This window comes from Equus przewalskii, chromosome 7 (assembly GCF_037783145.1).
Source record: "Equus przewalskii isolate Varuska chromosome 7, EquPr2, whole genome shotgun sequence".
Lineage (NCBI taxonomy): Eukaryota > Metazoa > Chordata > Mammalia > Perissodactyla > Equidae > Equus > Equus przewalskii.
In genome coordinates this window covers 13,414,179-13,438,455 of record NC_091837.1, presented here as the reverse complement: position 1 = coordinate 13,438,455, position 24,277 = coordinate 13,414,179, and the positions used below count along the sequence as shown (strand labels likewise).

The window sequence follows — 24,277 nt, the reverse complement described above, 5'->3', positions numbered from 1 at the left end:
TTGCATGGGGTTCTTTTGCCTTCAGGAAAGCACAGTGGGAAAGGAGGTATGAAGAAGCAGGTGGCGCAGGAGGAGACCAAATATTTCTGTACAATTTCACTTCAACTGCTAAACTACAAAAGCTTCTTGTAATTACCTCAATAATAACTAATGATTTGGGGGACAGTAAGAGAATGATATACCAGTGCTGTACTTAAGGGCTTAAAAACAAGAACGAAAAACCAGGAGGAGGATTTATCCAAAGCATTATTTCACTTACAAAATGCACACTACGGCGATACCAATTAAAGGGCAATGTCAGAGGATTCTGGGAAGGTGGTGGTGTCAGTGGCAGCATAGTTTTGAGATCTTCCTAAGTCCCTCCACAAAAACACAGAGCAAGCAGGTAACAAATCAAAAACCCATGAACAGGAGCTGGCCCCATGGCCGAGTGGTTAAGTTCGCGCACTCCGCTTTGGCAGCCCAGGGTGTCGCTGGTTCAGATCCCGGGTGTGGACCTGGCACTGCTCACTGGGCCATGCTGAGGCGGCGTCCCACATGCCACAACTAAAATATACAACTATGTACTGGGGGGATTTGGGGAGAAAAAGCAGAAAATAAAATAACTGGCAGCTCAGGTGCCAATCTTTAAAAAACAAACGAACAAACAAAACCCATGGATAATATTTACACAAAACCAAGTAACAACCCCCAAATGCAAGTGGGTGGAGGAAAGCCACCAACAGCCACGTGACTTGCCTATTATCGGCCTTTGTGTGGAACAATGGAGCAGCAATGGGTCGCCTCACAGAACTGAGAACAGCAAGTCATATGGACCCGTCCGGAAAGTGGGAGGGGTTCTGCCCTCTGCAATAGCAGGTGAGCAAGAGGGCCTGAAATGAAAAGGTATCAAGGGGCTAGAGCTATCAAGACCCCACACTCTAGAAATCAACCAGAGAGGGCTCCCTTCCGGGAAGGCCCCACACTGAGGAGAGATTCCAAGGAATGGACTCAAATCTGAGCAGGACAGAAATAAGAGGGGCAAAAGGAGGAGAAAGGCCAAATAAAAGCAGGCCTGGGAATCTGAGCAAGCCAGCCAGCACGTTTGTGACACTACCTGAAAACGACAGAAGGGGGAGCCTGTGAGTAGGAACAGCTATGTGAACCAAGCCGCCTTCTCAAAGCTCGGGAAAACTGAATTCACATACAAATAGGAGAAAACAAAAATCAAGGCCCCAAAATCACCGTAAGAAAAAAAAAGAGGACAAGGCACAAAATAACATCCCTAGAGACAATACAAGAACGCTAAGAAAACACGCTCAAAAAAAAGATAAAAACCACATATATTTTAAAATAAAAGACTAAGAAGACAATACAAGATGGGAAACATTACAAATCAGAACTTGAAAAATTCAAAAGTAAGGTTGCAGAAATTTTTTAAAAATTAGAAATAAAAGAAAAAGCTCTTTAGAAATGAAGACTAACCAAGAAAGAACCTAAGATCAAATAAACACAGCAAATAATGCCCCCCAAGAAAGAAAGGTAAAATCAGATTTCAGTCTAAAAGAAATGGACAGGGAAAAAAGCTTAGAGAAACTGACAAATACTGAAGACAGGTCAAGAAGATGAAGCACACAGATGACAGGAGTCCCTGAAGAAGAGACCAAAGCAAGGAAACAGAACAAACGCTAAAAACCGTAATTCGAGAAAACTTTCCTAAAAAGAAAACTTGCAACTATATATTCAAGGAGTACATAGTGAACCCAGGAACACCAACTCAGGATAATGAACAATATTCTAGGAAAATCACTGTATTTTAAGAAAAAAATCTTACGAATATCTAGGCAGAAAGAATATAGGATTTATAAAGGAAGAAAATTAGATTATCATCTGATTTTTTTGACAGCAACACTTCATGTCCAAAGAAAATGGAATAATATGTTTAGATACTTGAGGAAAAACTGAAAGCGAAGGATTTTCTATCCAGAAAAACTCACCTTCAAGTATCAAGGTCACAGACAGGCTATTACTGATATAGAAGAGCTTAGAGAATATTTTCCGTGAGCCAGTTCCTTGGAATCTCTCCGCAGTATGGGGGCTGTCCCAGAAGGGAGCCCTCTCGGGTTGGTTTCTAGAGTCCTGGGGTCTAGAATCTACCAGAGAAGAAACTTCAGATGATCCAAATGACTACAGAGAGACCAGCATGAGGACTGATGGGAAACTAAGATACGAGAGGCTGTTAAACGTAATGGCTATGGGACCTTGAAAATATAGAGTTTATCGATTTTTAAACAGAGGGAGAACAGAGATAGCATAGATTAAAAAGTTGGTTTTTAAAAAAATTTTCAGTAATCACAGTTGGTCGTGATACTAGTATTTTTACTCTGAAACTACTGTATGTATACTGTGAAAAAGCAAATGAGACACATCCGGATATTCTGATTCGCCCACTGAGTCCTTGAGAACCAGGATTCTCAGCGTGGGAGAAAGGAGATAGAAACATAATATTAACGAGGTTAGGTTAAAACTTTATGGCCCTGAATTTGAACTGGAAATATTAAGATGAAGTCACAAGGTATATCTTTAAATACATATGTATATTCTAGCCCCATTTACTTCGAAGATAAAAACAGTGATCACCATGGTGACAACGAGCATTTCTAGCACCCAGACTGTGATCTACAATTCCATTTTCCATTAGAAAAACGACGACAGAGCTTCTGAGAGAAATGGCTGATCCAAAGTGTGGTCAAGAGATGTCCAGGAGGATCCTAGAACAGCTTAAGAGACCAGACAGCAAGGAAGCTATCAAAGACACCAAGGTCATGTCCAAAGGACTCGGGAAACATGAAGAGATTCCTGCTGGCAAAGACTAGCCGACCTGAGCTCTGAGACAAGAATCAGAATGATCAAACCCCATGAAATACGTTCAAATCTGTGATTTAAAACAAAATGAAAGGGAAGAAAAAGACAACCCTAATTGGTCACCTTCTGAGGAAGACAGAGAACAAATTCATTATTTTGAAAACTGGGTAAATAAAAGGAAAACAATCAAGCATTTATCCTGTTTCATATACGAACTTACCACTGGGTAACTAAACAATAGAGAAGAGGGAGCATCATCTTATAAAATTTTACCAGCTAAAAACTGAAAACGAAATAATAGAATTTAATATCACCATTTGTGACCCCTAAGAAAATCCTGGCTCTAGGCCCTGAGCAGCAGTAGCTGCACAAATCAAAAAAGAACAAAAACCAGACATCTTGACACCAGGTGCCTCCTGGCGGAAGAACTGAACACTAACTATATATGATCTTGCCAAGGGGTTGAACCTGAATCCCATCACACTTCAGGATCCAGCTGCCAACCTGCAGGGAATTCAGAGGACAGGGGAGCATGCTGAACTGCACCACAAGAGTGCAATCAGCAAAATCTAGGCCTGAAAGACACAGGTCGAAGGTCAGGCTTCTTCAACAAATACACTGTTAAGGACAAGAAAAGGATGTAGGAGGAACCTACAGATTAATAAAGACTTAAAAGACATATCAAGAACCAGCCCTGATGGCCTAGTGATTCAAGTTTGGTGCACTCCGCTTCGGCGGCCTGGGTTCGGTTCCCAGGCGTGGAACCACACCCCTCGTCTGTCAGTAGCCATGCTGTGGCAGCAGCTCACACAGAACCACAAGGACCTACAACTAGAATGTACAACTATGTACTGGGGCTTTGGGGAGAAAGAAAAAAAAGAGAGAGAGGAAGATTGGCAACAGATGTTAGCTCAGAGCAAATCTTTCCTAGAAAAAAAAAAAAGACATATCAAGTTTTTAAAACTGGCCAGACTAAGCTATAGTGTCCAGAGATGCACACCTGAGTGATTAAAACCATCGAGACAGGCAAAGAAGGGAGGATTAGAAAACGCGGACGGTGGCTCCTTTGAGAGCGCGGGAGGGCTTGCGACTGGGCTGGGGCACAGGGAGGAGTCTGAGAAGGCTGGGAAAGTTCTGTTTCTAGAGCTGGGTGGCGGTTACAGGGTGTTCACTTTGTAATAAATCATTTAACTCACTTAATTCACTTTTTTCACTTAACTGAATTCATTTAACTGTTTGTTTAGTGTGTCTTATAATTCAAAAAGAAATGTTTCCAAAGGCAACATGACCAATGATGCTGGAGAGGGAGCGAAAGACCGAAGCTGCTTCCTCAACAGAGGCTAAGACTCTCAGTGTAAGACTCTGGCATCAGGTCTAAATACTGTTCCCTTCTCTTAGCAAAATGTGTCTGCAGCAATTAAAACGATCAATTTAGCAAGGCACATTAAATGGGACAATTCCTTTTAACAGCAGCATATTTCTTTAATATGCTTTGGCTGCCAAAATTATGAGATCACAGGAGGAGTTATCCTCAGCCAAAAGTCCACGAGGAAAAATGGGTAAATGTTTAAATGACACGGTTCAGGAATTAATTTGTGTTCTTGTAAAATAATGTTAACCAATAAAGCTTTCCAAACAATGTTTCTAAGCCTGGTTCAGTCCACAGAAAATGAAGAGGGAAACAGAAGCGGTGTGGTTCTCCTAGCTGCCCAACCGGCGTGGAGACACCTCTTGCACTTAATCAGGGCCCCCCTTCCCTGATCCAGTGCTCCCTGTCTCTGCTGACACCTAACCTCTCCACACATCTTGGGCTAGGATTAAAAATTGATCCAAACCAATAATTACAGTTTAAGGCGAAGAAGAACATAATGAAGAACAAGCAGCTTTAGGGGCCGGCCCCGTGGCCAAGTGGTCAAGTTCGCGCACAGCGCTTTGGCGGCCCGGCACTCCACCAGTTCGGATCCTGGGCGCGAACATGGCACCACTTATCAGGCCACGCTGAGGAGGCGTCCACGTAGCACAACCAGAGGCACTCACAACCAGAATAGACAACTAGGTACTGGGGGGCTTTGGGGAGGAGAAGAAGAAGGAAAAAGCAAGATTGGCAACAGATGTTAGTTCAGGTGCCAATCTTAAAAAAAAAAAAAAGAACAAGCAGCTTTACATTAACAAGTACCCCAAACCTTGGCTTCAGATAAAACCTACTTTCGGAATCTAAATGAGGGAATGTAAAGAACTTACTTTATCTTTCAAGCTGTTTGTTTATATGTCTGCATAAAAAGGACTTTCTTTCATTTTTTTGAGGAACATTAGCCCTGAGCTAACATCTGCTGCCAAGCCTCCTCTTTTTGCTGAGGAAGACTGGCCCTGAGCTAACATCCGTGCCCATCTTCCTCTACTTAAAAAGGACTTTGTTAACCAGGGTCCACTAGACAGAACATACCTTCTGACGTTAGCTTGGAAATAAGCACTTGAAAAACTCTTCCCTACCTCCCCTTATCTGTCACATATCCCATTTCATCTGTATAACCTTTGGCAACTTATTTCACAGTAATATACAATTCACGCTAGAAACTTTTTCTCTCCTTTTTTGGAAGAGGGAGGGGTCATCATGTGGTCCAATGGAATTCACAGAATTACTGGAAAGAGCAGATGTGTTTACTGTCAATAAGCACGTACACACACATACAAAAGAAGAGAAAAGACAATACAGTACAACCTCTTGACGTAAGGGCTTGTAGAAGGCTTATCTGCAGTTAAACTTGAACGTGGCTAAATCCTCGTCTAAGCCAGTGGACAATCAACACTGCTCTCATTTTCTGCTCTTCAAGCCTCGACACACACACAGGCTTTGGGAGCAGCAGGTGAGTCTCCCCGGCCGTGTGCACGCCACACCCCGGGAGCTTACCATAACCGTGCAGTCCTCTGAGCCGCTGGCAATGACCTGATCGTTATGTGGGCACCAGTCGATGTCGAGCACGGGTCCTGTGTGGCCACATACTGTAGGGTAGGATTTGTCAATTCGCCCAGTCTGAAAGAAGAAAGAAAACGAACCTATTAGGTAACGCCACAGAGTTGGTGTGTTTTCTGAGACCCATGTCTCCTTTATTACCTCTGGCCCAAACCCTCAACCGTCTACATACAACACTCACACCAGCCAATGCCAGCTGGTTAAGCACTGCCGACTTGCATTTCTAGGAGTAGCTACTACCAAGAACACTCCACCAAACTGGAAGGATCCAAATTTCTAAAACCACAAAGATTTCATTTACTCGACTGCATTAATAGACATAGCGAAAGAGAATACAAAAGTCTTCTTACAACATACAATTCTACGATAGTCAAGTTATAAATTATAGGTCTTTTTACTGTAGAAAGAAAAAAAGGAAAATCAAAAAACCTTGGTATTATTCAAAATGTAAAATATAGCTTTTAATACAATAATCCTTGATTATACAAATTAACAGTTCTGGAAATGAAAGGCACTGTGAGCAAGCAAAGTTAAGATTATGAAAAGAAAAGCTTTAGCTACTGCTGAGGGGCTGAAGGACACACGCACTTTAATGTCTCTCTCTCCACTGTCTTCAATGACCAGAAACGCCAATCTAATACCTACTTGGACCTCATCCACTGTCCAGTTCCACATCTCACTAAGAACACCATTTTTAACGTTGATGCTAAGTAGTCATCACAATTTGCCTGTGTTACACCTTTGAATCTAACAAGCCAATCTGGCTTATCAGACCAATTTTATGTTAACCAAGACACATGCTGTTGTAACAAGAGCTGTGCAAAAGTGACTTCGTTTTTTAAACAGGTTAGCGCCAGGTCACACTGAGGGTTTCATGCTCTAAAGGCAGGTATACAAAAGGAATCCTGCAGTGTAAAACCCAACCCGTTTTCTGTTGTTCCCCCCTGTTATGGCAAGTCGTCACAACGCTGGGGCTGGCTTCTCGGAAAATTTTCAAGCTCAGTAAATTCTACGATCTCTCCACTTTGATTTGATCATGGAAATCTCCAGAGAAGCAGTATGCTAAAGTACAAAGACCATGGAATCCAGAGTCTGACAGATGTGGGTTCAAATCCAGTCCCACTGCTTAAATAGCATGTAACCACAGGCAAGTCACATCATCTCTCTCAACTTCAGCTCTCATCTGCAAAATGGGTAACAATGCTACTCATCTCCCAGGATTACTGTGAGGAGTAAATGAGAGAACGTTTTCAGCTAAGTCATAATTTAATATTACAATTATCTGTATAAGGTAAGTAAAAAAATCTAATTATAGTACCTGAAATATAGTAAACAATTAAAAACGAGTGTCACTTATTAGTGCTTCTGGCATAAAATATTAATTTACTCCATCATTAAGAATTACAAATATGTGGGCCAGCCCTGGTGGCATGGTGGTTAAGTTCAGCACACTCCACTTTGGTTGCCCAGTGTGGACTTACACTGCTGTGCTGGTGGCTCACTTACTAAAAAACAGAGGAAGACTAGCACAGATGTTAGCTACGGGCAAATCTTCCTCAGGAAAAGAAAAAAAAAAAAGAATTACGACTATGTGTCATTTGTGAACTTTTATGGGCCAGACAACGTGCTGAGTGTTGGAGATACAGAAATGAACAGGGTAGCCCCATCCTGGCTGAGCATCTAGTCCAATGCGAGGACAAAAGACACTTAAACTGCCAGTGCAGTATGAGATGTGCTCCACCAGGACAGGCCCAGGGGCAGCAGGAACACAGGAGAAGGGCATTCAACGGCGTTTGCGGGGGTCACAGTCTTTGGGGAGGTTTTTTGCTAAGAAAGGTGGGTCCTAAACGGAGCTGTGAAGATGGCCCTGTCTACAGACCCAAGGCCTGAGTTTTTTTCACACGCTCTCCCCTTCCCTTGCAAAACTAATTAAACCCTGTTTGGATCTCCTGAACCACATCACCAAAAAAGGAATTCATAAAAGAAAATGTTAACTAACAAACAGAATATTATACAGAATCTGGGTGTTACAAACAGAAGCCACAGGGTCATTTACAGGCAGCAAAGCACCAAACTGCCTGGGTTGCAGTGGTGGCTCTGTCATTTCCTAGCCCTGAGCCCTGGCCAAATTCCCTCACCTCTCAACCTCATTCCTCATCTGTAAAACACGAAAACAGTATAGTCCATGCCTGCAGAGCCGATGTGAGGACAAGCTGGGACAATGAAGGTATACAGCATTTGGTTCTGGCCCTGCACTGGAAGTGCTCAATAAATGTTACCCCAAACTTAAGCGCTGGAACCCCCTCTACCACACCCCTGATCACACCCTTCCGTCATGAAGGAACTGCTGCTAGGCACTCAGCCAGGTGCGGCCACTAACTCCCGCATTGTGCACTCACAAAAACTAGTGAGCACCCCACCCCTGGAACTACTACCACCCCAGGTGTTGTTCTGCTGCTCAAGCGGCTGCTGGCAGACTCACAGGTGTTCATTTTATGATATTATTATATTACATATGAAGGTATATTATGTAATACTACGTATTATTATTTAAATTACAGGCCTAGTTACTCTTTTGAATGTGTGATATTTCATAATTTAAAACAATCTGGGAAAGGAAGGCCAGGATGAGGTCTGACACATATTTAAGTAGACATTCCAGAAGGAGAGAATAGAGTGGAAGAGAAGCAAAAACTTCTCTTGAAGAGAGACTTCTCCAGGAAGAGAGAATGGCTGAGAATTTTCCAGGTTCAATTAAAAGCATAAATCTTCAGATTCAAAAGGCACAAGTCTCAAGCAGTATAAGTAAAAATCAATCTGTATCTACTCACATCCTAGTGCAATTTAGAACACCTAAAACAAAAAATCTCAAAAACAACTATAGAGAAAAGACATTACCTACAGAGAGAGACATTATAATTAGACTGACTGTGGACCAACTTCTCAAAAGTAATTACAGAAACAAAGACATGGGAAAATATCTCAAACACTAAGAAAAACAACAATATCCAGATGAACTATCATTCAAAAGTGATAACCAAAATAACCCAAACACATAAAAGACATTTTAAACAAAAAGAGACGTAGAATTTACCATTTATAGAGTCATATTCAAAAAATTAAATTCTTGGACTTATCTCAAAGAGTTTGAAAATTAATTTCAAAGAATTAAGTTCAAGAACTTACTTTAGGAAAAGAAAATGGACTAGAAGAAAGAATTGGGATACCAAAACACCAGTGAGCAAAAACCTGGTAATGCGGTCAACGTCACCAGGCACTGACTGTCTAACACAGCGGGAATGATGACTGGCTGGAGTACAAGTAACACAAGGCAGAGCTAAAACACCAGACAACAATAACGTGAGCCAGATATGATCAGAGTTCACAGGTTTCAGGGCTCTTCTCTAGAGAAAGGCAGGAAAACCGACTAGCTTCAGACTTTAAGTCACGTAAGCATTCTAAAATTACGGGTAAACATGAAAAGGAAAGACAATGTATAATTTCCAAAAAGTGTGTGGAATGGGAAGAAGGGTGGTGGAATTAAAAAAACTCCTTCGATCCAATACAAAGGGGAAATAAAAAGAAAAAAAGGCAAGAAAAAAAGCATGCAAACCAGAAAGCACAAAGTAAGACAGTAAAAATAAAACCAACTAGAAATCATGAATTGTGGTAAATACAATGGCTTAAACCCAGCAGCTAAAGGACAGTGTCTCAGATTAGATTAGCCACTAGACACATTTAAAAAATAATGATAACAAAAGGCAACTAAAGGAGGGGAGGGGGTATAAAAATCTATGCCGGTAGCTATACTAGAACAGACACACTGTAGGGTGGAGCGAGGCGTTACGTAAGACTAACGTCACTACATGATGCTGAAGGAAACAATTCACCAGGAAGGCACTGGCACCATGAACTTCTTAACTACACAGCTTCAAAACACTGAAAGCACAAGGGGACAGAACTCTAAGGAGAAAATGACAAAGCCGTAATCTTAAGAGATTTTAAGAAACCAAGCTAACAGATAAAGATGAGTATGAATATAGAAAACTTCAACAGAAGTAACAACTTCATCTATGGGATCTACTCAGCCTTGTAGCTAACATTTTAAAATAAATATTTTTTTTCAAGCACACATTAAATATTTATTTCTTTAAATGAGCAACAAGGATACCACAAAGCAAATCTCAAAAAATACTAGAGAATCAGTATCTCATAGAGCAGGTTCAGAGGACAATGAAACACAATTAATAGAAAAATATAAACCAAAACCCTCCAATGCATCTGAAAAAATTTAAGTTTACTAAATAATTCATATAGAAAATCATAATGGCCAACAGAAAAAAGTTAAAGCTGATCAATAAATACATGACATATAAAAACTTGTGGGATACAGCTAAAATAGATCTTAGTGAAAAATTTATAGCCTTAAATGGATATACGAGACAAGACTGAAAATTAACGAGCCAAGCATCTAACTTGAGAAGTTAGAAAATAAAAGAGTACACCCAAAGAGCGTAAAATTGTAAGAGAAGAAATTATCGAGAAAGAAAATAAATAACAAACTGAATCAACAACAGTGGACAGATTAGGAAAAGAGAGAAGCCATAAGTACCAAGAATTTAAGACACATCATTTACAAATATGGTAGAAATTTACATAATACGAAAACACTAGGAATAATTTTGAAAACTCTAGATGAAACAGGCAATCTCCCAGAAAAAATATAACTTATCAAAACTTTTTCAATAAATAGAAAAGACCCATAACCATAAAAGAAACAGCAGTATAGGGGCTGGCCCCGTGGCCGAGTGGTTAAGTTCGCGCGCTCCGCTGCAGGCGGCCCAGTGTTTCGTTGGTTCGAATCCTGGGCGCGGACATGGCACTGCTCACCAAACCATGCTGAGGCAGCGTCCCACATACCACAACTAGAAGGACCCACAACGAAGAATATACAACTATGTACCAGGGGGCTTTGGGGAGAAAAAGGAAAAAAATAAAATCTTTAAAAAAAAAAAAAAAAGAAACAGCAGTATAACTCCACACACACACCCTCCATAAATCAATCAAGCACTAAATACCCAAAATTACTAGGCCCCGATGGTTTTACAGGTGAGTTTTATCAAACATTCATGGAAGAGATCATCTCAAACAAACCTTCCCAGAGAACAGAAAAAAGAGGAGTGCCACTGAACTCATTATGTGAGGAACGTGCAGTAATAAGACAGTGTACAAAGGACAGCATAAGGAAGTTTAAGACTATGTGACATAAATCTCAATGCAAACTCCCCTCCAGAAAAACAGTAAACCAAATTCAGCAGTGCGAGTTGTTCTCCAAAAACATGAGCAAAGTGAAAAGACATCTTCACCCTGGGAGAAGATATATATGCAACATATGCTCCTGACAAAGAGAACACACAACCCAACAGAACAATGGGCAAAGGACACAAGCAGGAAATTCAGAGAAGGAAACCTGAAAAGCCAAGAGATATATGAAAAGATACCCCATCTCAATGGTAATCAGAGAACTGCAAATTAAAACAGTAAGGTGAGATTTTACACCTATTAAAACTGGCAAAAATTCAGAAGTCTAAATACAAGTGCTGGCAAGGATGTCAAGAAAGAGGAAATCAGAAAACTGCTCACAGGAGACTATCCTGCTACAATTCCTTTCGAGAGCAATTTGGAAACAGCTGGAGGGGAAGATGCTCACTTCTAGGTGGACTGCAGGAGAGAAACGCTTACTTTTTGCATGAGGATATTAACTGCAGCACTGGTGGGAAGAGTGAAAAAAGCAGAAACAATTTAACTGTTCTTTGCTGTTGGAATGAAAGTTTAACACAAAACAATCATCTACGTTATAGACACAGACACATATAACAAAAGCACACAATGATGACACATACCAACTTGAAGGAAAGGATTACCCGTGGGGAAGGAGAAAAGGAGGAAAGGGAATGGCATTTAGCTACACCTGTTACGCTTCATTGTTTTTCGAAAAGGGAGGCATGAAACAAACAGCAAAATATTAACATCTGTTTAATCTTGGGGGTGAGTACATGAGTGTCCTATTACTTCGTTTGATTTGTTTCCTAGTAGAAAAAATAATTAAAATATAACAAAGTCGAGAAATACACCAATGTATTGTTAATTAACTTTACATTTAAAAAAATCTTTACTCCCAAGGAAAACAGTTTTTCTATCTGAATTGTTTTATTTAATCTCAGAGTATGCATTCTTAGATTCTTCCCAGCAAACCACATGTGGCAGCCATGAGGGCCAAGGACAGTCACTGAACTCTCAGCTTCCCAGGACACCAAATCATTTCTTCCAATCTGAGCTAAAAAGAGCTTCTGCTCAGATATAAGGCAAGTTTGAGGGGAATCTGGAAGGACCGACACTAGCTGTTCTTAATTATACTGAGAAGCTTACTAAGTGACTTTTTTTTTAGGTTAAAATTATGCAACTCTGGTTAAAATAGCTATTCACCAGTATTCTTCAGTCAAGTAAGATATTTGAGAATAGTAATAAGCATTTCTGCCATTCTCAACTCAGTCCGATAAGTCTACAGCATAAAACTACTCAAGAGTCTAACACTTTCATAGGAACTTAAATGTCATTTAAAAAGCAACTGCCACCTATTCCCCCCTTTCTATCAAAAACAAGTCATTAATAATAGTTTGAGGGGCTGGCCCGGTGGCACAGTGGTTAAGTGTGCACATTCCGCTTCGGCGGCCCGGGATTCGCAGGTTCGGATCCCGGGTGCGGACATGGCACCGCGTGGCACGCCATGCTGTGGCAGGCATCCCACATATAAAGCAGAGGAAGATGGGCACGATGTTAGCTCAGGGCCAGTCTTCCTCAGCGAAAAGAGGAGGATTGGCAGCAGTTAGCTCAGGGCTAACCTTCCTCAAAAAAAAAAAAAAAAAAAAATAGTTTGAGTGCTAGGAACTGCATGAAGACCTTTCTATCTTTCATTCTCACACCTACTTTTATGACACAGCAACTTTATTATCCCCATATTCTAACTAAAGAAACAGAGGCACAGAGAAAGTCAAGAAGCAGAGATCTAAAAATCACTGACCATTCACACTACATTTTGATAGGGAAAGAAAATTTCCACTATGCCATACGGTTGTGAAAAAGGCACAGAAGTAATGTTGAAATTATTGGCAGCTGGTCATCAGAAACACTGAGTTAATAAAAAACGACACCCCACAAACAGCTGCTTCCTCTGGCTGTAACGTCATCATAAATCCTTACAACAAACACAGCAGCGGAAGGAGCCCCGTACTGCAGCACAACAGAATGGGCATCGACTAAACTTGATAGTGATAAAGGAACACAAAGGAGAAGAAAGTGAGAAAAACGGGCATTTTAAACGTGCACTGATCGTTTCACATAACAGGGTGCCCACAACATGCAGTCAAGTACCAGCTAGCTGGATTTCAAGGGCTTATACCTCCGAATGTCTTCTTAGCCACAACAAAACCAAATCACAAGAAACGAAAACAAGGGGCTGGCCCCGTGGCCGAGTGGTTAAGTTCGCGCACTCCGCTGCAGGCGGCCCAGTGTTTCGTTAGTTCGAATCCTGGGCGCGGACATGGCACTGCTCATCAGACCACGCTGAGGCAGCGTCCCACATGCCACAACTAGAAGAACCCACAACGAAGAATACACAACTATGTACCGGGGGGGCTTTGGGGAGAAAAAGGAAAAAAATAAAATCTTTAAAAAAAAAAAAAAAGAAACGAAAACAAAATATTCCACCCAATGAGTATATTAAATAGTATACTCATTAAAGATTAAAGGGGAGACTGGGCAATTATCAACTGCTGAGAGCTCAAGTATACGGAACTGAAGGAAACCATACAATAACGGCCTTATATGGTAAAGATGAGGACACACGATTCCTGAAAGACATTTTGCAGGAGGATCTAATGAGAACACATTTCTCACTCATCCCCGCGACACACCCTCATTTATCATCCAGTGACTGATCCCAGGAATCTGTGTCTAACTCGCTCAGCTGGGAAGGACCACTCAGACGCTCTCTGCGAGTCGTGCTGACAGGGAGGCTCACCTGCACCTCTAAGCAGCAAGTGCAAACGAATGCTGAGGCTGGAAAGAAGGTTTCCAGGAATTTAACACCAGCTTTTAGTGTCTTTTCTGACTCAATGGTGACAAGAACTATGCATCAATTTTCCAAGGATTATCTGTAGAATAATTCCATTTACTAACAAATCAGTCCACCGTTTCATGAAGGATGTGTCACCTCAGTTGCATCATCTAAAATATTGCTACTTTTCTAGCATGGAATTGAAAAAACTTAGCTGAGAACAGTATGTTAGCCATTTAAACTCTCTGCTTTAAATAATTTTTTAAATTTATTCATTACTTACGAGTGCCAATCACACGCCACAGGAGAGCTTTCATTGTACCTCTCCAGCTAAAACTCCAAGTGCGGGAATTACCAGCAAGTCAACTCAAGTGGCAAAAACGACCAAAACCAAGATTCCCAAAGGCTCAGGCCCAGAGCCCAGTTCATAAACTTGTGGGACAATTAGTGAAATAGGTCAGGGCACTGGCTTACCGACTATTATCTAGAAGATCCAGTGGCCCGCCTGGGGCCCAGCAACATGAGCCCCAGGGAAAACGCAGCCTCCCAAGTGTGTGCACAGCTGGCACAAGGGAGAGGTGTGACAGCACAATTTCCATGTGGCTGGCCCAAGCTGAGGCTGACGGCTTTGACATGTTCCAGCCAGCAACCCCTCAGGGTGGCAGAAAACCACCTAGACACGAGCTCTATCATTTGCACTGTGTTTAGGGAAGGTCCTCAAACATCTCCAAGCCGCCCAAAGACTCCGCAGAGCTCCTGGAGGCGCCGCTCCGATGAAACCCCCGAGTTAGGCAGCACTTTGCTCCAACAGGCATGGGGGCAGCGGGCCGAAAATCAAAATTTAAGCATCAGTAAACACAGAACTTTACCTAACTGCTCTAAGAAGGAACGTTCGTACTTTTAATAACTTTGCAAAAACATTCCTCCTTAGGCATACAAAATTCAGCATAACTCTTATGAAATGATATTTCTAATTGTGAAAGTATTTCCCGTCAATTTCAATGCGAAAACACACCTGCTTCCACCTACATCCAACAGTGTATCTTATTTATTTCTTGCACTTCTTCTCAAAAAGGAATCCATACTTAAGAAGTGCACTCATTCCACGTGCCAAGGGCAGTACTGTGCAGTCAAAAAATTCTAAACACATACCGACAAATACGTACAGAAATCTTCTCATAGATATGTGTCTATAAAGGAGTTCCACTCTGAGATGTGTTTTTAAAGGACCTAACGGTGTATTACAGATGTACCCACAGACATTTTCACCCTCCCAAACACTCAAAATTCAACACTGGGATGCTTCCAATATGCCCTATACATTATATAAAAGATCATTCAGAATGACTATTTCTTAATGTAAGATTGACTCTTCACATGATAATTGTTTTTGATCCACACACTAGCTGGCTCAATATTAGGTTGAAGATGCTACCAAACTGGTGCTAAGGAGGATCAATCTAATAGTTATTGGTTCCTTCAAAATGTAACATTTTGTGTTGGAGAGGGTGTGGAGCAAAGGGAACTCTCATACGCTGCTGGTGAGAATGCAAACTGGTGCAGCCACTATGGAAAACAGTATAAAGATTTCTCAAAAAATTAAAAATCCAAATACCATACAACCCAGCTATTCCACTACTGGGTATTTAACCAAAGAACTTGAAATCAACAGTTCAAGGAGACTTATGCACCCCTATGTTCACTGCAGCACTATTCACAAGAGCCAAGACGTGGAAGAAACCCAAGCGCTCATGGACCAATGACTGGATAAAGAAGATGTGGTGTATATATACAATGGAATACTACTCGGCCATAAAGAAAGACAAAATCCTCCCATTTGCAACAACGTGGATGGACCCTGAAGGTATGATATTAAATAAAATAAGCCAGACAGAGAAAGAAACATCAGATGATTTTACTTATATGTGGAAGATAAACAAATAGATGGACAAAGAGAACAGATTATGGTTACCAGGGGGAAGGGGGGTGGGGGGTAGGCACAGGGGTGAAGGGACACATACATATGCTGACAAATAACAACACACAACTGAAATTTCACAATGTTATCAACTATTAAGACCTCAATTAAAAAAAAATAAGTAACATTTTGTTAGAGCCACACAACACTCTACCCAGCAGGCTGACTCTTTCTCACAACTAACATGCTTTCACAAAGGCAATAAACTCCCACGGTGTTAAAAAGTGACACACATTAATTTTATCAGTCACATCAAATGCTCCCTCTTAAGAGGCTCAAGGAAGTCTGAGTTTACACTCTGGTTTCCAGTTTACGCTCTGAAGTCCAATCGTCTCAGCCAAACCGTTCCAGGGCGCTGGGTTGGGGCGGCTTTCTACGCCGTCTCCCTGGTCTAGTCCAGCACGCGCAGCTTCCCAGTACTTTTCCAGCTTCTAGTCTGCAGCCTTCTTATTATCCAGCCGCCTTACAATCCATTGGTATAATCTGTGCTTACTATCCAGACTGGTTACACCACCTCAGGGACCAGGGCCTAAAAGGCCCCCACCCAACTCTGACCCAAGGAACGAGGTGTAAGGATTTTCCAAACTGCTCGCCCCTACTTTACGTAAGTTTTCATTTCAGGAAAAAAGGCTTATCAAAACCACTCATGTGCCCCAAGTTCACTACCTTTATCATACTGCCCACACAATAAAAGCCCTCCTCGAAGGCACTGAGAGTCACTTATTACGGGCCGTGGAGCAATACCGAGACTCCTGAACATTCACCAAGGATGAGGGTAAGTGAAACGTGCTGGGAAGCAAAGGAAGTTTCCAGTCCAGGCATAAGGGCTCCATCCACACCATGCGAGTTCAAAGCAATCGACAAAGCACATCTATTGAAGTAGGTTTTCCTTTTTTCCCAACTTCCGTTTTCCCCTAACAGCATTATTTAGGCGGGCACCCGCTCGGTGGAAATGGCCCAAGGCCCTGTTGCTCCACAGGGAGGCGCTCTAGTGGCCGTGGTGGCGCAATGGGGAGAGGCTCGGAGGACCAGGAGCCTCCGCGGCCACCAGAAAGCCTGCTGCACACAGCACATGACTTGGTGACAGGCTGGTCCCTGAGACCACCGGCTCATGCACAGGAACACAGCCGTCTGAGGAGGCTCTGCTTTAAGGGAACAAGAAGCACCCACATCGAGGGCAAGAGGAGGTGCCATGGAGTAACACCCCCAGCTTGGGTGACCCGGTGTAAAGCCAGCCAGCAGCGCCAGAGGCAGCGTGCCTCCACAGAGCCCTCACCCAGCCGGAGCGGAGCAACGGCCTCCACGGGCACTAATGCCAGGCAAAGCACTCTGGCATCACAGGTCCTCTTTCAAACCTGTGTTGCATATTGACTAGGCCACTTTAAAAGTCCATTAAGAACCTAAGGAAAGTTACTGTAAAACCATGGCTATTTCATTACCAGAAGGCAAGACAGCGGCCGAGTTAATGGTTCCTTACTCAACCCTGCCTACTGCACACTGGCAAACAGGGAAGCTGCATTTCCCAACATCCTGACTCAATGAAGCGTGCACAGCGAGAACCTCGTCACTGCAGACAAGGGGCTCCATAGACACTTCTGGTCCGAGAACAAACAAAGACCAGGAACCCAAGAGGAGGCAGCCCCTAGTCCAAATAAAATCCAGCTTGAAAGCAAAAGAACTATGGACGTAAGTGCAAATACAGGCAATTCACACCAAGCACTCAGTGTCACATCAGAAGGGAGAGCGACGGGCTGCCTAACCCCTCGCACTGGGGAGATGACAGGAAAGGGGTCTCCCCGGGGACCCTGTGAATGACGGAGCTCCAGAGTCACCCCTTCCAATCCCTGGTTCACCCACAAGCCTCAGAATAAAAACCCAGCCTCCCCGAAGGGGTCATGTAAAACAGAAAAACAGCACAACTCTGCTTGTGAGCAAGTGCGCTGGGCTGCATGGCCAGGGCACTTCACATCTTGCAGCAGCTGTAAACAAGCAGGAGGAGCGGAGTATAGACCCAGTTCAGTAGCCTGTATCATTTACTCATGACTTAAAGCTCAGCCAGAAAAGAAACCCAAGTCACCGCTCCTCTGAGAAAGCCAACACGTGCTCCATCCTCGCCCTCCCAGCGCAGCCTGCCCTGGACTCAACTCAGGCCCCACCCCTAACTAGCACAGATAGTCAGCTTGGCAGGAACAGAAAATTTGCTACATATGGTTATAAGAAGGCTTCTGGACAAATCGGGATGTAGAAACGTGTCCATTAACCCTTGCGTCTGTTTCCGAGCCATGTCTACTCGGCAGACTTTTCTTCGCTGCTTCCCCAGACTTGGGGTGTCGCGTTTATACACTGAGGGCTTCTGGCAGCAGCACTTGCCTGGGTGCTCAGCACGGACTCACGCCCCAGAAAACCAGGAAAGGGTTAAACGTTCTTTGCACTTGACTCAGTGGCTTCCCTTGCCACACACTCCCAGATCCCACCATTCTCTGAGCGCCGCCGCGCAGCCAATCAAAGCGGAGGAAGGAAATTATCCTGGCCGGCTGACAGCGCCAGCTCTGATGGCCATATATGGTAAAAAGCGCTGTCAGAGCCGGCAGGCCTGCGGGCCGGCTGCTGCGGACAGATCAGCGAACTGCAGCAGCAGGAGAAGCCGGCTGAGGAAACGCACAAAGGACGGGCCGCCCGCTCATCTCCAGGGGAGGGGAGGGGAGGGCAGGGGAGGGTGGAAGCCGTCATCTGCCAGGGCACACTCTGAGTCACAGCCACTCACTGTAATCAAAAATAGCCCCAGGGTACACTGTGAGGTTCCTTCTGCCAGGACTTTGTGCTCCATTGTTAACTGGGGGTGAGTAGGGTGCACCCCTCCCACCCCAGCAAGACTGTGGAAAACACAGTCACTGGGAGAAAATGAAAAGGCCCTTCTGTGGCACTTCATGTGGTAATGAGGCCGTGCAGTGCTCGTGTGGCTGGCAGCTCGTGACACAATTTGGAAGTCATTGTTCTGCACCTGGCGCCCTCCCCCTGCATCCTCCATCCCCCTACCCTGCCTCCCAGCCTTTCACAGTCCATACAATTGACAGTTGAAGGTACTAGGGCATCAGACAGCATCTATTTCAGGAGGCAGTGAATGGGCATCGAGGACACATCAGGACACTGGCACTGAATGAAATCTCTGCCCATCACACCAAAGCCACCATGTGCCCAATGTCCACATCTGTACGAAGGGCGGCTGGCACTGCTACCCTTGAGCAAAATGGAGCCCCGCTATTTGTGGGAATGGAAATTGCCTGTCGGGGTGTACAGTAAGGGGGAGATGTGGCTGATGCAAATCCAGCAGGTGCTGGCAGTGACTGGGGGCACAGAGAAAAGCGCCATCAGGAGACTGCCATCGCTCTTGAGCTGGTCCATGAAAGAAAGCACTTAGCAGCATGGCGCCCGGCACGTAGAGGAAGCCCTCAACAATGGGAACTGCTGCGATTTCATCACTGTCGCCGTTTCCTCACAAGGCATGGTATAGACCAAGTACTGTCCAAACCTTGAGACAGCTCTCTGAGCTGGCAGAACCAAAGCCCTGACAAGCTAGTGTTTTTGTTGTTAAGCCTCTGGTTCCAGGGAAAGAACGCCAACAGTTAAGCGCCATTTAGACCACAGTTTCTGCACACAAAAAATCTTTCACATTCAGTGGGGGGAAAAATGTTAATCAAAAATATACATGTACAAACCAAATAAAGACTCAGAGATCTAGGTTCTAATCCATGAAGGACTCCACAGCTCTGGGCAATCACTCGATCTGAGTTTCAATTTGTGCAACCAGGGTACGAACAGAAGTATGACAGCAATTACACCACGTGCAAAACTAAGACGTCACTTATGAAAGGGACCCTCCCAGCACATTCTGACGTCATTGTGGAGTCTCATTTTTATGAATGTGACGTGAAGTCACTGCCTTTTCCTGAAGAGGGAGCAGAGGAAAGGTGCTATGTCGATCCCTCTATACCAACAATCCCAACATGTCGAACAGCACTGCTTACTCTGGTTCTTCTCCATACAACGATCAGGAAAACACCAATTTCTACTATTTACACTGAAATGAAGTAAAAAAAAAAAGAGCCAAGAAATGTGTGGTTTTTCTCCCCAAAAGCTATCCTTCCGCTCCTCTTACTCCCCCTTCAATCAAACACCTCATTTCTCCAGGATTAGAAAAGCCCATCTCAGCGCCCAGAGAGCCAGGAATCTGAAGGAGTGTGGCTCCCACCCAAGCTTCATGCTCCCGGGCACACAGCACCTGGTCTAACTCATCTGTTCAGCAAACTGGCTGGGCCCCTTCTGCTTCATCCCCGGCTCCTACACACAGGAGAAACCGAATTCCAACGGAACCTTCTCTGTGGTGTCTCCCTTGACTTCGGAGCCTCCCTTGGAACTCATCTCTCACCGCCGTGTCAGAGCACTTTATGCACACACAAAGCTCCCCACTGGAGAGATCAAGGTCAGTGTTATCAAAGCTTTTTAAGAGCAAGAACTCAACAAAGTTCCTGGCACAGAGCAGGCGCTCAAATGTCTAAGAAATGAGTATGTGTGTGAATGAATATGATTTTTTAAAGTACTGTTTTAGATTTCACTAAAGTTTAAACAGTTAGATCTTTCTATGTGCTCTAGTAATATTACTGATAATACTTTTTAAAAATAATCTTTAGGGGCTGGCCCCACGGCCAAGTGGTTAAGTTCGCACGCTCCGCTGCAGGTGGCCCAGTGTTTCGTTGGTTCGAGTCCTGGGCACAGACATGGCACTGCTCATCAAACCACGCTGAGGCAGCGTCCCACATGCCACAACTAGAAGGACCCACAACGAAGAATATACCACTATGTACCAGAGGGCTTTGGGGAGGAAAAGGAAAAAAATAAAATCTTTAAAAAAATAATAATAATAATCTTTACATGTAATAAGTTCATTGTAAAACATTTTGAAAAAAGTACAGGTAATTATAAAAAAGAAAATAAAAATCACCCTTAGTTCTACCATCAATGTTAACATTCTAGACTTTTTCCCAAAAACCAGCAACGTAGTTTGAAGCTATACATAAGACAGCGACTATGACCTTCTAAGACATTTTTTAGATTATATGACAGTATCTTGGAACACAGGATAACCAAATCTTGCCATATAAAATAATTTTCTCTTGCTACTGCACAAAATCCTTCAATTATTCATTTAAGATCTAGTTAAGCATGTTAAATATCTATATGTATTTATCTACCTATTCAGACTTTCTAAAGGAGAGATGGAAAGAGTGCTTAAAACTACCAGAAAGCCTTTAGGGTCATTATGAACTACGCATTTATTTATGCATCGTGTGACCTAACATTGTGAGTCAACCACTATATTCTGCAAATACATGTATTAGGGATCAATTACTGCTTAAAAAGTTACTCTAAAACTTAGCTGCTTAAAACAATAAACATTGATTATTTCACACAGTGTCTAAGAGTCAGGAGTTCCAAAGCAGCTTGTCTGGGTGGTTCTTGCTCAGGATTCTCTTGAGTCAAAGTGTCGGCCAACGCTGCAGGATCACTTTCAAGATGGCTCACTCACATGGTTGGTAAGCTGGTGCTTGCTACTGGTAGGAGGTCTTATGGCCCTCTCCACAGAGCTGCTTGGGTATCCTCACAACATGGCGGCTCCAAAAGAAACAAAGTAGATGCCAGTATGCTTTTATGACCTAGTCTAAGAAGTCACACTCTATCAATCCTACCATATCCTAGTGGTTACACAGGTCAGCCCTATTTAATGTGGGCGGGAACCAATCACACAAGGGCAAGAATACAAGCACGTGAGAATCACTGAGGCCATCTTGGAGGCTGCTACCACCATAGAGTAAGGCCAGATTTTGGAGAACCTGTATCAAGGGAGACCATACAAACAGCCATCCAGTTTGCATACTCCATCCAAGAGAATGTCAAGATATCAACATAAATATAATTCTAACTGCCCTCGCCTTATCTGTTAAGTGGCTAAGAAAATAATTATAATACAATGTGACAATGCAGCCTGTGGTACTGGCGACATGGACAAGCAGCTAAGGAACCCAAAGGATGATTTCCACTGTCACAGCAAATCAGAGGTAATATCTGAGTTGGATACTGAACAGTAAGAGACGTTCAGAATACTGACTGAACTGAACCCAGATTTCTTCCTCAATAAACATGACAGAAAAAACACTCTAAAGCAGCCCTTGTCAACCTGTGTTCTGTGAGAGAATTGAGCCCTAATGCCCTAAGGCAGCTGATGTATGTAATGAATTAATTTCTCTCCTATGCATCTAATAGCTATGCCCCACCCTTGAGAGAAGAAAATATTCACTGAAATGACTGTCTGTAGGGCTAAATTCTTTCACAAAACCCTAGTTGAAAAAGACTAAAAAATGAGCTGAAAAGACAGTTCACAGACATAAATAAAGCAAGATCCCAAATATTCCCACACACAATTCCTAAAATAAATGGAGAAACACAACTGTGTCTAAGAAGGTACTGCACAGCTATACCAGAGGAGCCAGAAGGAGAGCAAGAAGATACTGACCCACAGGGTTAACAGAGACCTGGCCACGCCCATCATGGCCCAGAGCAGAGCTGCTCTCCCAGGCAATTACTAGGAGGACGAAATTAGCCATCACTCCAATACTCCCAAAGCAAGAACAGTCAAGGGAGGGAGACAGCAATTACAGAGTATAGGAGCCCTCCAATTTGCATCCTCCTTCTAAGGAAAGGTTAAGAGATAAAGAGCATACAATACTAACCAACTCCTTCCACCCTTATTTGTTTAAATTAGGATTTACAGGTTCACTGTGATCTGAAGTTTCAGTGTGCATGCACACGCACACACACACCCACCCACAAACGTTGGTGTATTCATATGAGCCACTGTGGTTCATGATGGGGATGGGAATGCCTCAGTCCCACATCACGAGTGCGGCTACTCCACACAGGAGAGGCTTGTTCATGCCCAGGTAGGAGAGTGCACAGGGGGCTGAATCTCGTGTGCTCTTGAGACAAGGCAGCTTGTGCAGTTGTGGGGGGGGAATCATTATAGCAAAAACCACAAAGCCAACTTCTGTTCAGCAAGACTGCTATGATTCAGCCTGTGAAAGACCAACGAGTCAGAAGATGTACTAAGCCACACCTTGAGAAGTCCTGACAGAATGGCATGCCCCGGCTTGATGGAAGCATTAGAAAGAAAGCCAGAATCACAGGCGCTAATCTCTCTCACCCCACCTCACGGCTGAGTACTTCCCTCTTCCTCCAGCAGCGACCTCTTAGAATCCTGCTTTCTCTAATAAAATCTGCCGAAAAACCTCATAAACCAGATGCTCGAAATAAACATACATTCCTTCCCAAGCTGACCTCTTGCTGAATATGTGTCTTAAGGTATTTGTCCCTACTACTCTTTCCATTTTTGATTTTACGTCCTGGAAGACAGGACCATGACTCTCCGAGAATCTAACCACAAGTCTCAAGAGGTTGCAATAATAAGCCCTATTTACTGCTGACACCAACTAGCTGTGGAGACAAATTCATGGAAGGCCATGTTGTTAAATCGTAGCCTTTCTGAAAGAGTCACAATACATCTTAAGATCAATACAGGCATATTCAATACTAATACAGACAGCCCCAGCAGCATCACATGCCTGTGTATAACCAGGAAAAAAAAGGAAACGTTACCAGAAGTCTTGGAGACTGTTATTAAAAACCAAACCCATCTCCTAAAGTTCATATGTAGAGTAATCCCAGACTGCGAGCGACACGTGCTGGAGCCCAGTCCACACCCAGAGCATCATTTCCTGCAACCGTGATTTCACACATCACTTTATATCATATGTGGGAATTTGGTCTTTCTTTGCTTTTAAACAAAAGCAGCACCTCATTATAAAACTATTTCAAAGTTGCCAAGATGCTGAAGTTGTAGGAATCGCTTTCCCAAAGCAGAGGACAGAGTGACATACCCATGTCCCCCTACAAGTCAGTGACAGAGCCAGGACTGAACTCCCGGCTCCCTGATCCCCAGACCTGTGTTCTTTCCTCTATGGCACACAGCCCCGAAGGCCTAAGTACACACACTTTAGTACACAAAATCCCAGAGAGTATATGGGCACCCGTCAATTATAAAAGTCAATAACCCCAAGTATTGACCTTATTTCCAACGGCTGTCACAGGGCTTGGTTTACACTAATGTCACCTCCTCCAAAACAAATTAATATTTAAGAGCAAAGCCACACAAACAGTATCACAGCCTGAGAAAGAAAGACCCTAGAGGCTCCTCAAATACCAACACTTCATCCAAACACGATACTTTGTAAAGCAACTTATTCTATCCTAATTCCAT

The 24,277-nt window shown here is 43.3% G+C and overlaps 1 protein-coding gene across 10 annotated transcripts in view; it reads right to left on the bottom strand.

Annotated features, from left to right (window-relative positions):
• CORO1C (coronin 1C) overlaps nucleotides 1-24,277 on the bottom strand; it is a 73,038-nt gene that overhangs the window by 21,364 nt on the left and 27,397 nt on the right. For all 10 annotated transcript variants that reach the window (XM_070627050.1, XM_070627049.1, XM_070627052.1 and 7 more), the window contains one exon: nucleotides 5,753-5,875. In XM_070627050.1, coding sequence (XP_070483151.1) covers nucleotides 5,753-5,875 — 123 coding nt within the window. The remainder of the gene's footprint in view (nucleotides 1-5,752; nucleotides 5,876-24,277) is intronic.